Source organism: Equus przewalskii, unplaced genomic scaffold, assembly GCF_037783145.1.
Source record: "Equus przewalskii isolate Varuska unplaced genomic scaffold, EquPr2 ChrUn-6, whole genome shotgun sequence".
NCBI classification, from domain to species: domain Eukaryota; kingdom Metazoa; phylum Chordata; class Mammalia; order Perissodactyla; family Equidae; genus Equus; species Equus przewalskii.
The window spans coordinates 3,002,388-3,018,352 of NW_027228754.1; the positions used below are offsets into that span (position 1 = coordinate 3,002,388).

A 15,965-nucleotide genomic window follows, 5' to 3' on the forward strand; every position below is an offset into this window, starting at 1 on the left:
CCATCCTTTAGGAGAAAGTTCAAGTACTGCTTCAGACATGAAGACTTCTCTCATCCTCCACTGAGAATAACCTCTTCCTAAACCAAAAGCCAATATCCATTTGCTTAGCACATTATCAATAGCCGCAGCCAATATTTATTTAAATATTGTTATGATCCAGGTATTGTGCTAAATTCTTTACATGCATGATCCTAGTTAGTCAACACTGCAAACCATTAAATTACAACCATTTTATAAATGAGGACATTGAAGCTGAGAAACATTAAGTAATTTACCCAGGGTCACACAGTAAATTTCAGAACCTGTCTTCAAACTCCTACCTGAGAGCTGTGTAAATTCATTATACCTTTACTTATCCCTAAGAATATCTGGCCCCATGCATGATGTATTGTAGGTGGGAAGTGAAATAGGCAGGGTAAAGGGCTCCACCAAAAATTCTAAAGAACAGGATCCATGCTGGGAAGTGACCCAAGTGAGGAGGGTACCTGATACCCAAGAATATGAGGCCATCAGAGAACAACAGCAATTATCAAGGAAAATAGGCAATAAATATATTTTCTGAAATAGATTCTACCCAACTAGAATAGCCAATTAAAAGGAAGAGGGCAAAGCAATAATGAGCCAGAGGTAGAGGACAACTAGCTAAAAAGATGAAAGACACTCGTTTACCCCATGAGAGAGAGAGAAAATAACTTTCATTTAGCAACACATTCAAATTGATTTGTCAAACTGGTATTCAATGAGTTTCAGATCTTCAAATAATAGTATAGATTGGATAATATAATTATGTAATGATTTTAGACATCTCTACAGTATCCTTGATAGGGCCCCAGCCAGCCCTGTCTTGAACTTGAGCACTCCAAACTTCCCTCATCTTGTTCAACTCAGAAAATTCTTAATGAGTTGGGTTTCAGTAACTAGTGGTGGCATCTATGAGGCTGGATCTGAAAATTCAGATTCTGAGCTTAGCATGAGGTAGCACAGTGAACAGAGCAGGAAGTCTTGCCTCTGCATTCCCCAGCAGCCATAAAGGAAGTGCAGGAGGCAGGATGGGGCTCTCCCAGGGCTTGGGGGTGGGAAAACTTTGGCCTGAGGCCCTGAATACCTGGCCCCTTGGCCAGAGTTGCTGGTCTATGTTGATCCTGTAGAGAGAAGACTGTGCCATTAAGGTAGGTCTCATCTTTTACCCAGAAATCTCCCTTGGAAAGCATTTCTCAGGGCCTTCTGCACAGCTCGATTCCTTAGACTATAAACAACAGGGTTGAGGAGAGGGGTCACCACAGTATAGGTAACAGCAATAAGTTGATCCCGCTCAAGAGAGTAGGTGGCTTTGGGCCTCAAATACATGAAGGAGGCACAGCCATAGTGAACAATGACCACTGTGAGGTGTGAGGCACAGGTGGAGAAAGCCTTCTTCCGCCCCTCAGCAGAGGGGATCCTCAGGATTGCTGCCACGATGTAAGTGTAAGAGACAGTGATAAAGGAGAAAGAGACAAGGAGGACTAGCAGGCTGAGGATGAGGATCCCTAGCTCACTGAGACCTGTATCCCCACAGGCCAGGCTCAGCACTGGTGGAGTGTCACAAAAAAAGTGCTGGATCTCATGGGAACTGCAGAATGGAAGGTGGAAAATGACCAGTGTCATTCCCAGCCCAAATATGTATCCACTCAGGAAGGAGGTGCCAAGAAGCTGGACACAGAGGGTAGGATTCATGTGGCTGGCATAGTGCAGTGGGGCACAGATGGCCACATATCTGTCAAAGCCCATGACAGCCAGAAGGAAGCAATTGGCACAAGCCCATGAGGCAGAGAAGAACATCTGGGCAGCACAGCCCACGTAAGAGATGGCCTTAATCCCCATGACCAGGCTAGAGAGCATCCTAGGGATGATGCCCAAGGTGTAGCAAGTCTCAGAGAAAGATAGGAAGGAAAGGAAGAGGTACATGGGGGTGTGGAGATGACTGTCCAGCCTGATAACTACAATAATGAAGACATTGCTCATCAGGGTGATAAGATACAGGAAGAGGAACAACACAAAAAGGAGGAGTTGCAGCTCCCCAAAGCTAGAGAAGCCCAGGAAGACAAAGCCCCTCCAGGAGGTTGCATTGGTGTGCTCCATTCTAAGTGACATGTTTGATAGATCTGTTGATTCCTTCCACTTTGTCAATAGATGCCTAGCTTCTTTAGAAGACAACATGAGGTGGATCCTCATTTCTTTGTTCCTGTTGTAACTGAAAAATGAAGTTTTGACTTAGCTAACCATCAAACTTCAGAAGGTATTTGTTACATTAAATACACAGATGTATGGGTCCATTCTCAAATGCACTTATGCACACGCAGACATACAAAGATACACACACACGCATGAAAACACATACATGACTACACATATGCAGGCACATATAAACATGCATACCACATACAAAGCACTCACACATAATTATGCACATTTCACACATTCAAAACTATGCACTGCACATTTAACATTAGTGATCATATCCACACATATATCAGGCATGCACATACATTATAAATGCATATAAGTTTATATAGCACATGCATATGTAGATATGTGTACCACACATACCAACATAATACATACACTGCCACATAAGAGTACACGTCTGGACACATACGTATTGCCTGTTAGAACTTGAGGTAGGGTGGCTTGATGGATATTATTTTATAGATCAGGCAACAGAACCAAGAGGATCAAGTGACTTGCTTGAAGTCACACAGAGTCAAGACTAGAAAAGTGTCTGGAATCCTAATCTAACATTATTTCTCCCAATAATGATGAATCTTCTCGGACATTGTGGGACACTCACTAACATGAATACAGAATAAGAAACAGCTTGTTCAACAAAAATCCCTTGTGTTGGGGGCATGGCAAGTGGTTAAGTTAGCGCATTCCACTTCCGGCGGCCCAGGGTTTCACTGGTTGAGATCCTGGGCGTGGACCTAGCACCACTCATCAAGCCACGCTGAGGTGGCATCCCACATCACAGAACTAGAAGGACCTACAACTAGGATATACATCTACGTATTTTTTTGGGGGGGGCAGTGGTTTGGGGAGAATAAGAAGAAAAAAAAAGATTGGCAACAGATGTGAGCTTAGGTACCAATCTCAAAAAAAAAATCCCTGTGTTTATGTTATCCCTCCCCAAGTCCTTTTAAATGTGAGTCTACGCGGAGCACCAAAGGAAGAATCAAGGCTCAGGGCAAGTTGTGTATCGCTCATCCAGAAGATCAGCCATCAGGCTCTACTGCCTCTGAAAAATCTGCTGTGAACCAAGGCATGTGAGAGATTAGGTAAGGGAGGATTCTCCACTCACCTGAACAGGCTCACAGCAAGGGCAAAGTCCTGCTTTTCAGCAGCCACTCATTAGACTGCCCCAACGAAGGCCTGCCTGCAGGAGAAAGGACTTGAGACCCGTCTCAGAAGCTCATTCCGAGCAAAGAGTGATGTCCCAAATGATACCAGGAAATCTCCTTCCACACCCTAGCCCCAGGTGGTGAATCCTATCTGCTTCTATCAAAACAACTTCTCTCTCTGAGGGCTCTCCAGTCCCAATGGGTGCTGTTTTGGGAAGCACATGTAATTGTGCTTTTAATTATCTGGAAATATTCTTTTGGAGAAAATAGGAAAGGAAATGTAAACAAAGAGATGCTAGGAGCATGATTTAAAAATAATTTATATATCTATTATGTGCTAAATATTATATTATTTTCACATGTTAAATCTTTTTTAAAACTTACAACCAACTAACAGAAAGTGCTAATAGTTCCATTTTATAGAAGAGGAAACTGAGTCTGATAGAGTTTAAGTGGTCAGTTCAAGATCACAGCACTCTAATTATGCTTTTAAATTCACACTGTAATATGTATAGTAACAAAACAGAAATTCATCTCCCCCTACTGTTGTCTCAAGAGCTTGAGAGGACCATTTCTGAGGTGTTTGGAGTTTCAAAGTCTCATACGTATTCATATTCACACATTGAAGAATATCCTGATTTCTCTTAGGTTCAATTTCTTCCTGTATCAATATCTATCTACTGCATTTCTTTCAGAGACATCTTTTTTTTTTTAAAGATTTTTTATTTTTTTCCTTTTTCTTCCCAAAGCCCCCGGGTATATAGTTGTATATTCTTAGTTGTGGGTCCTTCTAGTTGTGGCACTTGGGACGCCACCTCAGTGTGGCTTGACCAGCTGTGCCATGTCCACGCCCAGGATTCGAACTGATGAAACACTGGGCCGCCTGCAGCAGAGCGCGCGAACTTAACCACTCTGCCATGGGGCCAGCCCCTCAGACACATTTTTTTGAAAGCAACTTTACCTTATTTTCAACCTCTTTTTATTTTTTTCTTTCTACTATACTGCAATATCTGCATCCAGTTTTCCAATCTACTTTCTACCGCTCAAATTGTCCTAAAACCTGAAAATGTCCAGAACGTCCATCTAGGTTTATCACTTTATCTAATTCTTTACTCTCAATGCGCATTTTTCTCTAATATACTAATGATGCGAAGATTTATACTTCCAATACACGTTTTCACACACTCACTGATTCAATAGAAACAATAATGATAATTATTAACATATTTTCTTTTTTTAACATTTATTCAATACACCTATTTAGTATTCATTAAATTCACTAATCTTTTAGAAAATGAATCTGCTATATTTTAAAAAATCATTATTACGTTCACATGACTGTTTGCATCCTTCTTTTTTTTTTCGGATGTACATCATATTTCGAATTCTGGGTACATTACATCATGTTCACCACCCGAACACTAATTACAGTGCATCCCCTCACATGTGAGCCTAATCACCCCTTTTGCTCTCCCCCCTCCCGCTTCCCCAATGGTAACCACCAGTCCAATCTCCAATGTTATGTTTTTTTCTTTTTGTTGTTGTTTTTATCTTCTACTTATGACTGAGATCATATAGTATTTGACTTTCTCCCTCTGACTTATTCATTCAGCATAATACCCTCAAGGTCCATCCATGTTGTCACAAATGGCCAGATTTCATCATTTCTATGGCTGAGTAATAGTCCATCGTGTATATATACCCCATCTTCTTTATCCATTCCTCCCTTGATGGGCACCTAGGTTGCTTCCATGTCTTGGCTATTGTGTATAATGCCACAATGAACATACGGGTGCAAGGATCTTTATGCCTTTGTGTTTTCAAGTTCTTTGGATAAATACCCAGCAGTGGAATAGCTGGATCATATGGTAGATCTATCCTTAATATTCTGAGGATACTCCATACTGCTTTCCTTAGTGGCTGCACCAGTTTGCACTCCCACCAGCAGTGAACAAGGGATCCCGTCTCTCCACATCCTCTTCAACATTTGTTGTTTCCTGTTTTGTTAATTATAACCATTCTGACTGGAGTGAGGAGATACCTCATTGTAGTTTTGATTTGCATTTCCCTGATAGCTAATGATGTTGAGCATCTTTTCATATGCCTGTTGGCCATCTGTATGTCTTCTTTGGAGAAATCTCTGTTCAGATCTTTTGCCCGTTTTCTAATTGGATTGTTGGTTTTTTTGTTGTTGAGCTGTATTAGTTCTTTGTTGTTAACATATTTTCAATGCTAGACATTTTGTTAACGTTGTTACATGAAATGAACCCTCACAATATTTAAAGATTATTACCATTACCCTCATTTTTAAGATGAAAAAACTGAGGCATAGAAAAATTAAATAAGTTACTCAAGATAACACAGCCAGTTGGTGACACAGTGGCAAGTGGACTCAAGAACTCATTCTCTTTTTTTTTAACTTGAGTTCATAATAGTTTACATCACTGTGAAATTTCAGTTGTACATTATTTCTTGTCTGTCACCACATAGGTGCTCCCCTTCACCCATTTGGCCTACCCCCTACCCTTACCCTCCTCCTGGTAACCATTGAACTGTTTTCTTTGTCCATGTGCTTGTTTGTATTCCACATATGAGTAAAGTAATCTGGTGTTTGTCTTTCTCAGTCTGGCTTATTTCACTAAGCATAATTTCCTCTGGGTCTTTCCACCTTGTTGCAAATGGGATGACTTTGTCTTTTTTTCTGGTTGAGTAGTATCCCTTTGTGTATATGTACAACCTTTATCCAATCATCAGTTGAGGGCACTTGGATGGTTTCCATGTCTTGGCTACTGTGAATAGTGCTGCGATGAACATAGGGGTACATATGTTACTTTGGATTGTTGATTTCAAGTTATTTGGATAGATACACAGTAGTGGGATAGCTGAGTCATATGGTAGTTCTATTTTAAGTTTTTTGAGGAATCTCCACTTTATTTTCCACAGTGGCTTCACCAGTTTGCATTCCCACCTCAATGTATAAGGGTTTCCTTCTCTCCACACCCTCTCCCACATATATTATTTTTAGTCTGAGTGATGATAGCCATTTTAACAGGTGTAAGGTGGTATCTTAGTGTAGTTTTGACTTGGATTTCTCTGATGATTAGTGATATTGAACATCTTTTCATGTGTTTATTGGCCATCTGTATATCTTCTTTGGAAAAATGTCTATTCATATCCTCTGCCCATTTTTTGATGGGGTTGTTTGTTGTTGTTCAATCCAACTAATGGATTCTTTACTTCCTTATATATTATGGAGATTAACCTCTTGTTGGATGTGTGATTTACAAATATTTTCTGCCAATTAGTGGGTTGTCTTGGTTGAGATCTTAGTTTCTTATGCCTTGCAGAAGCTCATTAGTCAGATGAACTCCCACTTGTTTATTTTTTCTTTTATTTCCCTTGTCTGAGAAGACATGGTATTCAAAAAGATCCTTTTAAGTTTGATGTCAAAGAGTGTACTGCCTATATTTTCTTCCAGGAGTTTTATGATTTCAGGATTTATGTTCAAGTCTTCGATCCATTTTGAGTTTATTTTTGTTTATGGTGTGAGATCATGGTCTACTTTCATTCTTTTGTGTGTGGCTCTCCAGTTTTCCCAACACCATTTATTGAAGAGACTATCTTTTCTCCATTGTATGTTCTTGGCACTTTTGTTGAAGACTTGCTGTCCGTATATGTGTGATTTTATTTCTGGGCTTTCAGTTCTGTTCCATTGATCTGTGTGTCTGTTTTGTATCAGTACCATGCCGTTTTGATCACTATGGCTTTGTAGTATGTTATGAAGTCATAGATTGTGATGCTTCCAGCTTTGTTCTTTTTTCTCAGGATTGCTTTATCAGTTTGGGGCCTTTGGTTGCCCCATATGAATTTTAGGATTCTTTGCACTATTTCTGTGAAGAACGTCATCAAGATTCTGATTGGGATTGCATTGAATCTGTATATTGCTTTAAGTAAGATGGACATTTTAACTATGTTTATTCTTCCAATCCATGTGCATGGAATCTCTTTCTGTCATTATCAATTTCTTTCAATAATATCTTATAGTTTAATTGAATAAGTCTTTCACCTCCTTAGTCTAATTTATCCCTAGGTACTTTATTCTTTTTTTGCAGTTGTAAATGGAATTGTGTTCTTGAGTTCTCTTTCTGTAAGTTCGTTTTTAGAGTAGAGAAATGCTATTGATTTTTGTAAGTTGATTTTATACCCTGTAACTTTACTGTAGTTGTTAATTTTTTCTAATAGTTTTCCAATGGATTCTTTAGGGTATTTTATATATAAGATCATGTCGTCTGCAAACAGTGAGGGTTTCACTTCTTCACTCCCTATTTGGATTCCTTTTATTCCTTTCTCTTACCTATTTGCTCTGGCCAAAACCTCCAGTACTATGTTGAATAAGAGTGGTGATAGTGGGTATCCTTGTCTTGTTCTTGTTCTCAGGGGGATGATGTTCAGTTTTTGCCCATTGAGTATGGTGTTGGCTGTGGGTTTGTCATATATGGCCTTATTATGTTGAGGTAATTTCCTTCTATCCCAATTTTGTTAAGAGTTTTCATCATAAATGGCTGTTGGATCATGTCAAATGCTTTCTCTGCATCTATTGAGATGATCATGTGGTTTTTATTCCTCATTTTGTTAATGTGGTGTATCACATTGATTGATTTGTGGATGTTGAACCATCCCTATATCCCTGGAATAAGTCCCACCTGATCATGATGTATGATCTTTTTTTTTTAAGATTTTTAAAAATTTTTTTTTCCTTTTTCTCCCCAAAGCCCCCTGGTACATAGTTGTATATTCTTAGTTGTGAGTCCTTCTAGTTGTGGCATGTGGGACGCTGCCTCAGCGTGGCCTGATGATCAGTGCCACGTCCACACCCAGGATTCGAACCAATGAAACACTGGGCAGCCTGCAGCAGAGCACACAAACTTAACCACTTGGCCACAGGGCCGGCTCCATGATGTATGATTTTTGATGCACTGCTGTATTCAGGTTGCCAATATTTTGTTGAGGATTTTTTCATCTATGTTCATCAGCGATATTGGCCTTTAGTTTTCCTTTTTTGTGTTGTTCTTGTCAGGCTTTGATATCAGAGTGATGTTGATCGCATAGAATGTGTTAGGAATCCTTCCATCTTCCCTAAATTTTTGGAATAGATTGGGAAGGATGGATATTAAGTCCTCTCTGAAAGTTTGGTAGGGAAGCAGGGAATTCTACAGGGAAGCCATCTGGTCCGGGGCATTTATTCTTTGGGATGCTCTTGATAGCTGTTTCAATCTCTTCCCTTGTGATTGCTCTATTCAGATTCTCTATTTCCTCTTGATTCAGCTTTGGGAGGTTGTATGAGTCTAAGAATTTACCCATTTCCTCTAGATTATCCATTTTGTTGGCATATACTTTTTTTGTAGTATTCTCGTATAATCCCTTGTATTTCTGTGGTATCCGTTGTTATTTCCCCTCTTTCATCTCTAATTTTATTTATCCGAGCTTTCTCTCCTTTGCTCTTTCTAAGTCTGGCTGGGGGTTTGTCAATTTTATTTATCTTCTCAAAGAACCAGTTCTTTGTTTCATTGATCCTTTCTAATGCTTTTTTGTTTCAATAGCATTAATTTCTGCTCTCATTTTTATTATTTCTCTCCTTCTACTAACGTTGGGCTTTGTTTATACTTCTTTTTCTAATTCAATTAGGAGCAGTTTGAGATTGCTTATTTGGGTTTTCTCTTGTTTGTTAAGGTGAGCCTGTATTGAAATGAATTTCTCTCCTAATACAGCTTTTGTGGCATCCCATATGAGTTGGTGTGGTATATTTTCATTTTCACCTGTCTCCAGATTTTTTTTGATATTCCCTTTAATTTCTTCATTGATCCATTGCTCATTCAATAGAATGTTGTTCTGTCTCCACATCTTTGTCCTTTTCTCAGCTCTTTTCTTGTAATTAATTTCTAGCTTTATAGCATTGTGATTGGAAAAGATGCTTGTTATTATTTCAATCTTCTTAAACTTATTGAGGCTTGCCTTATTTACCAACATATGGTCTATCCTTGAGAATGTTCTGTGTGCACGTGAGAAGAATGTGTATTCTGCTGTCTTTGGATGGAGTGTTCTATACATATCTATTAAGTTCATCTGGTCTAGCTTTTCATTTAATCCCACTGTTTCTCTGTTGATTTTATTTTGAGATGATCTTTCCATCGATGAGACTGGAGTGTTGAGGTCCCCTACTATCATTGTTATTATTAATGCCTTCTTTTAGGTTTTTTAATAGATGCTTTATGTACTTTGGTTCTCGTGTGTTGGATGCATAGATATTTATGTGTTATTTCTTCTTGATGGAGGGTCCCTATGATCATTATATATTGCCCCTCTTTGCCTATCTTATCTTGAAGTCTACCTTGTCTGATATAAGTATTGCGACAGCTGCTTTCTTTTGTTTGCCATTAGCTTGGAGTCTCATCTTCCATCCTTTCACTCTGAGCCTGCGTTTGTCATTGGAACTGAGATGTGTTTCCTGGAGGCAGCATATTGTTGGGTCTTGTTCTTTAATCCATCTCACCACTCTGTCTTTTTATTGGAGAATTCAATCCATTTATGTTTAGGGTGATTATCAGTATATGAGGGCTTAATTCTGCCATTTTGTCACTCATTTTCCAGTTCTCCTGCATTTTCTTTGTTTCTCTCCTATGTATTTTGGTCTACCAATCGAGTTATGTATTTTTTTTTTATGTTGTGTTTCCTTGTTTTCTCCTTATTTATTATTTTTGTCTCTGTTCTGCTTTTTTGTTTAGTGGTTACTCTGAGGTTTTTATGCAAGATCTCATGGATAAGATAATCCCTTTTCTGATGGCCTCTAATTTCCATAGACTAAACTGATTTAGTCCCTTTTCTTTTCCCCTCCTAAGTGGTTTTCTCAAATCTTATTCCATGTTGTGTTATGAGATTGTGGTTAAAATGACAAGATTATCTTTGTTTTTGGTGTTTTCCTTCTCTTTGTCTTTAATGCTATATTTGAGTATTTGCTATCCTGCTCTGATTTTGTCTTCCTATTTAACTCCTTACTCTCTGTTTTGTAACACTTTTCACCTTTTTTTTCACATATGAGGTCCTTCTTGAAGATTTCTTGTGGGGGGGGGGGGCGGGTCTCATGGCTATGAACTCCCTTAGCTTATGTTTGTCTGGGAAAGTTTTTATTTCTCCATCATCTTAAGGATATTTTCTCTGGATAGAGTATTCTTGGCTGAAAGTTTTTGTCCTTCAATGATTTGAATATGTCATTACAGTCTCTCCTAGCCTGTAAGGTTTCGGAAGAGAAAGCCTGATGGGGGTTCCTTTTTAGGTTATTTTCTTATCCCTTGCTGCCCTTAGTATTCATTCTTTGTCATTCAGTTTTGCCAGTTTCATTACTATATGTCTTGCAGTAGGTCTTTTTACACTGACATATTTAGGAGATCTGTCAGCCTCTTCCTCATGGATTTCCTTCCCTAGGTTTAGGAAGTTCTCTGCTATTATTTCTTTGAACAAGCTTTCTGCTCCATTCTCCTTATCTTCTCCTTCTTGAATACCTACAATTCTTATGTTGCATTTCATAATTGAGTCAGATATTTCTCAGAGACTTTCTTCATTATTTTTTAGTCTTAGTTCTCTCATCTCCTCTATCTGGATCACTTCAACATATCTATCTTAGATTATGCTGACACACTCCTCTATGGTGTCTGCTTGAGTGTTCAGGGAATCCATATTTTGTTTTATTTCTTCCATTGTGTCTTTCATCTCTGATATTTCTGATTGATTCTTCTTCACAGTTTCAATCTCTTTTGCGAAGTAGCTCCTGAATTTGTTGAATTGTTTCTCTACATTGTCTTTTACCTTGTTGAGTTTTTTGATGATAACTGTTTTGAATTCTTTGTCATTTCAATTACACATTTCTGTGTCCTCAGGACTGATTTCTGGATACTTGTCATTTTCTCTCTGACCTGGAGATCTAATATTGTGTTTGATATTGCTAGAGGCTCTGTTTTGTCACATCCTGGCATTATTAGATCATAGTTACCAGCTGTCACCACTGGGTGGGGGTCAAGAGCCATGTATTCTGAGCCCTCTGACTTCAGCTGAAGTCCCAGGGGCTGGAGCCACTCTAAGTGGATGAGAGGAGGGGCACTTTCTCCTGTGTGCTCTCAGGGTTTTCTCCCTCTGCTCTCCTTGAGTGTTGGCTTTATGACGTTACCCCCAATGAAAGCTTTCACCCCTGTAGTGGGCTTCCCTCAAGGTGGCAAAGGCCCTCAGGAGTCTTTGGTGTTCCGTGGATGAACATCCCCTCCCCCATTCCTTCCCTCTAGAAGGCCTCCTGCAGTCATGGATCGCAGTCTTTAGGGGAAGGAGTGAAGATTTCTCCTACTCCATTCCACCTCCAGGCAGGTCTCCAGCCTCTCCACACTTCATTGCATGGCTGTGCAGATCTCTCTGATGTTTTTTGTGTTGAGTTTGGATGTCCTTTGTTGGAGTATGGATGATTTTCATTGTATATTGGAGGGAGAAGATTTCTAAGAGACCTCACTCCACCATGATGCTGATGTCACTCCCTCATTCTCTCTTTTTTTTAATTGAAGTCACATTGGTCTATAACGTTATATAAATTTAAGGGATATGCCACTATATTTTGACTTCTGTAGACTGCATCGTCTTCTCCACCAAAAGTCTAATTGTCATATGTTACTGTGCATACACACCCCTTTAACCCTTTTGCACTTCCCCCACCCCCTTCCCCTCTGGTAACCACCAATCTGTTCTCTGCATGTATGTGTTTGTTCGTTTGTTTATCTTCCACAAGAGTGAAGTTAAATGGTAATTGTCTATCTCTGACTTATTTTGCTTAGCATAATACACTCAAGGTCCACCCATGCTGTCACAAATTGCAAGATTTTGTCTTTCAATTGCTGAGTAGTATGCCATTATATATATAATATGAATGATATATATTAATGATATATATATCATATACATAATATGAATTTTATATATATATATCATTCATCCATTGATGGGAACATACTTTGCTTCCAAGTCTTGGCTATTGTGAATATGCAGCAATGAGCAGAGGGATGCATATATCTTTGTGAATTAGTCTTTTCATGTTCTTTGGATAAATACCCAGAAGTGGAATAGATGGATGATATCATGAAATTAAGTTAAATTAAATTAAATTTTTTTAAAAATATCTTTTGAGGGAGGTGATAGAATTTTTTTGTATGTTTGTGCTGGTAGTTCCATGAAATGATACATGTGTTAAAACTCAGAACTGTACACCATAACAAAATGAATTCTACTGTATGTAAAATTTAAAACAATAATAAAAACAACAAGAAAAACTTAAAAATAAAAGAGCCCATTCTCTTAACTATCAGACCATTCCTTGTAACCTGTATTAGTTAGAAAGATCCAAAATTGAGTAAGAAGTGAAAACTAGTATAACATTAGTATAACTGTTTGCTTTAGAGATATTTTCCTTGCACTATTGTCTTATTTGTTGGTCTAGAGATTAAAGCTTATATTTTTAACTTAATGTTTTTAAACAATATTTTATTACTTCTAGTAAAATACAGAAAATTTGCAATGACATAGCTCCCTTTATATAAATCTACCAACACTTTGTTTTAATTTTTAAACAGGCATATGGCTTTTTAAAGAGATTAAAAGTTATATCTGTATATATGATCTTTACATTTGACTGTACATTTACCACTTTGAGTGCTTTTCATTCTTTCCTGCATATCTAAGTTACCATGGGTTTTATTTTCCTTCAGCCTTCCTTCAGTTATAGTGCATGTTTGCTAGCAACAAATTATCTCCATTTTTATTTATCTGAAAATGTCTTCATTTTGTCTTTATTTGTGAAATATGGTTTTGCTGGATATAAAATACTTGGTCAACAGAATGTTTTTTTAATCTTTTAATACCATTTTCAATGTCTAGAGTTTGCTGTTTTGTATCCTGGTTGCAAGCCTACACACCAATTGTCAAGCCATGTTATAGCAGGCATTCCACATATAAAGTAGAGGGAGATGGGCATGGACCTTAGCTCAGGGCCAGTCTTCCTCAGCAAAAAGAGAAGGATTGATGGCACATGTTAGCTCAGGGCTAATCTTCCTCAAAAAAAAAAAGAAAAGAAAAAGAAAAAAATGAGCTGATAGCAATATGTTAAATATCAATATATACAGTATCTGGGAATATTATATATGGGATAATTTTAAATATGTATATTATATATGCACATATCCTTATTTGTTCATTTGTTTATATCTCCATTATATATCCTTTATTTCATTCTTTTTCTTTCTTTCTTTCTTTCCTGTTTTCTTTCTTTCTATGCCCATATACAGAAAAATATAGGTGTCTCACAATTTATAAGGCACTTCCCAAGCAAATCTGAAATAACTTGAGATGGCAGGGAAAGGAGACTGGCTTGGGGGTTTTACAGTGACTAGAGAGTGGAAGCAGGTTGAGATTTTCTATGCAGAGGTTCACACGGTTTGAACCTCCTGCAGGTGAGAAAGGAAGGTGCATTAGGTTTTCTTATTGGTGTGCCAAGACGTGTGGCAGAAGGAGAAGAGGAAGGCATTTAAAGGTTTAAAAGACATCAGAAATCAAACAAGAGTCAGATTCTTTCTTCAATGCTGCCAGTATCACACTGTGTTGATTAATGTATCTATATAGTAGATCTTAATATTGGAAGGAGTACTTATTTACATTTTCTTCTTCTTTTTCAGATTGTTGTAGCTATTCAAAGGTTCATGACTTTCCATATAAATTATAGAATGCTTTTCTTTTCTACAAAAAAATTTGCTGGGACCTTGAAAGGAATTGCATTAGCCTATAGATCAAATTGGGAACTAATTTTGTTCTTTTTTTCTAGTTTCTTGAGATAAGATGTAGATTACTTACTAGAGACTTTTCCTCTTCACTAACATAAACATTTAGTGCTACGAATTTTGTGTTTAATATTGCTTTAGCTGCATCCCTAAAATTTTGATACATTGTAAGTTCATTTTGATTCAGTTGTATGTTTCATTTCCTTTGAGACCTCCTCTATGACCCATGGATTGTTCAAATTCCATATGTTTGTAGATTTTATGATTGTCTTTCTGTTATTTATTTTTAACTTGATTCCATTATTGCTGGAAAACATAGTATCTTCAGAATGACTTTCATCCTTTTAAATTCTTTGAAGTTTATCTTGTGGTCTAGGATATGGTTTATCTTGGTGTGAGGTTGAGGATGGATTACTCCCTTGGCTCTTATGGCACTGCTACTATGGGCAGACAAGGCCTGGCGGGCTTTTTTGAGGTGGGAGCTGAGTTAGGAAATCAGCCCTGCTGACACTTCAGGTGCAGGCAGATTAGCCTCCCGACTGCCAATGGCTATGAGTCTCCCTATTAAGTCCTATTGTGATACCCCTTTCCAGGTCTTTGCCAAAGAGAATGGACCTTACTTTTTACTTTACTTTTCTTTTTTTTTTTTGCCTAGGACTGTTGATAGTTTCAGGATGCAAGTGTCAGCGTCCTCCACACCCCAGTGTAGGATATATGGGGGATAAAAAAATTCCTTTGGAATTCACTGTGGTATCATTCTTCAAGTACTGAGGTCACTAACCAACCCATCTTCTCCTTTTAGAAAAAATTACTTATTTTTTTTAATTGAAGCATAATTCATATATAACATTATATTAGTTTCAGGTGTTCAATATTTGTATCTATTGTGAAATGATCACCAGAATAAGTTTAGTTAACATCAGCACCATGCACAGTTACAATTGTTTTTATTCTTGTGATGAGAATTTTTAAGATCTACTCTCTTAGCAACTTTCAAATATGCAATACATTATTATTAATTATACTAAATAATGTTCTCCTATTCACCATGCAGTCATTTTATGATTGTCTGTTGAATTGTTTCCAAGTTATTTGGTTGTATTTAAAGGGGAGAGTAGAGAAAAGTGAATATATACCACGTTTTTCTGGAATCTGAATAGATTAAAGTTTTTAAGAAATTGGCACTCTATTTTCCAAAATTCCAAGCTTTTTTATAATTTTTACATCCCCAATAGCAGTGTATAAGTTACAATTCTTACAAATCCTAAATAACACTAGTATAGTCAATATTTTTTTATTTCTCGAAATTCTAATAGCATTTAATAGAATCACATTGGTTTTAAATTTTTATTGCCTAGTGACTGATCATGTTGGGCATCTCTTCAAGTGCTTATACCCCAAGTATGTATATTCTTTGAGTGCTTTTAAAATCTCATTGTCATTATATTATATACTTTTGAAATATGTTTATTTAATCAATTTTATGTAGTCATTACATAATTGGAAGTAGTGGACTACAAGAAGATATTATATTCTACGAGGAATGGGAATTCCAACCCTTATTTTTAAAAGCCTTTCCCTACACTCCTCCTCCATGGAACCTTCTCTGACCACCCTGGTCCAGTTTGTCTTATCTTGTCTGTTCATTGTTTTAGTCTTCAGCACACTACAACACACAGTAGTCCACCTTTATCCATGGTTTCAATTTCTGTGATTTCAGTCACCCTGCTGT

The 15,965-nt window shown here is 37.6% G+C and overlaps 1 protein-coding gene across 1 annotated transcript; it reads right to left on the reverse strand.

Annotated features, from left to right (window-relative positions):
- Positions 1–1,176: 1,176 nt before the first annotated feature.
- Positions 1,177–2,118, reverse strand: OR10Z1 (olfactory receptor family 10 subfamily Z member 1). The gene has a single exon (XM_008532147.1). It carries the CDS (start codon positions 2,116–2,118, stop codon positions 1,177–1,179), a length of 942 nt encoding a protein of 313 aa, XP_008530369.1.
- Between the last annotated feature and the right edge of the window lie 13,847 nt (positions 2,119–15,965).

Coding starts and splice junctions, on each gene's coding strand:
- OR10Z1 (XM_008532147.1), bottom strand. CDS start 2,118: ATGGAGCACACCAATGCAACCTCCTGGAGGGGCTTTGTCTTCCTGGGC.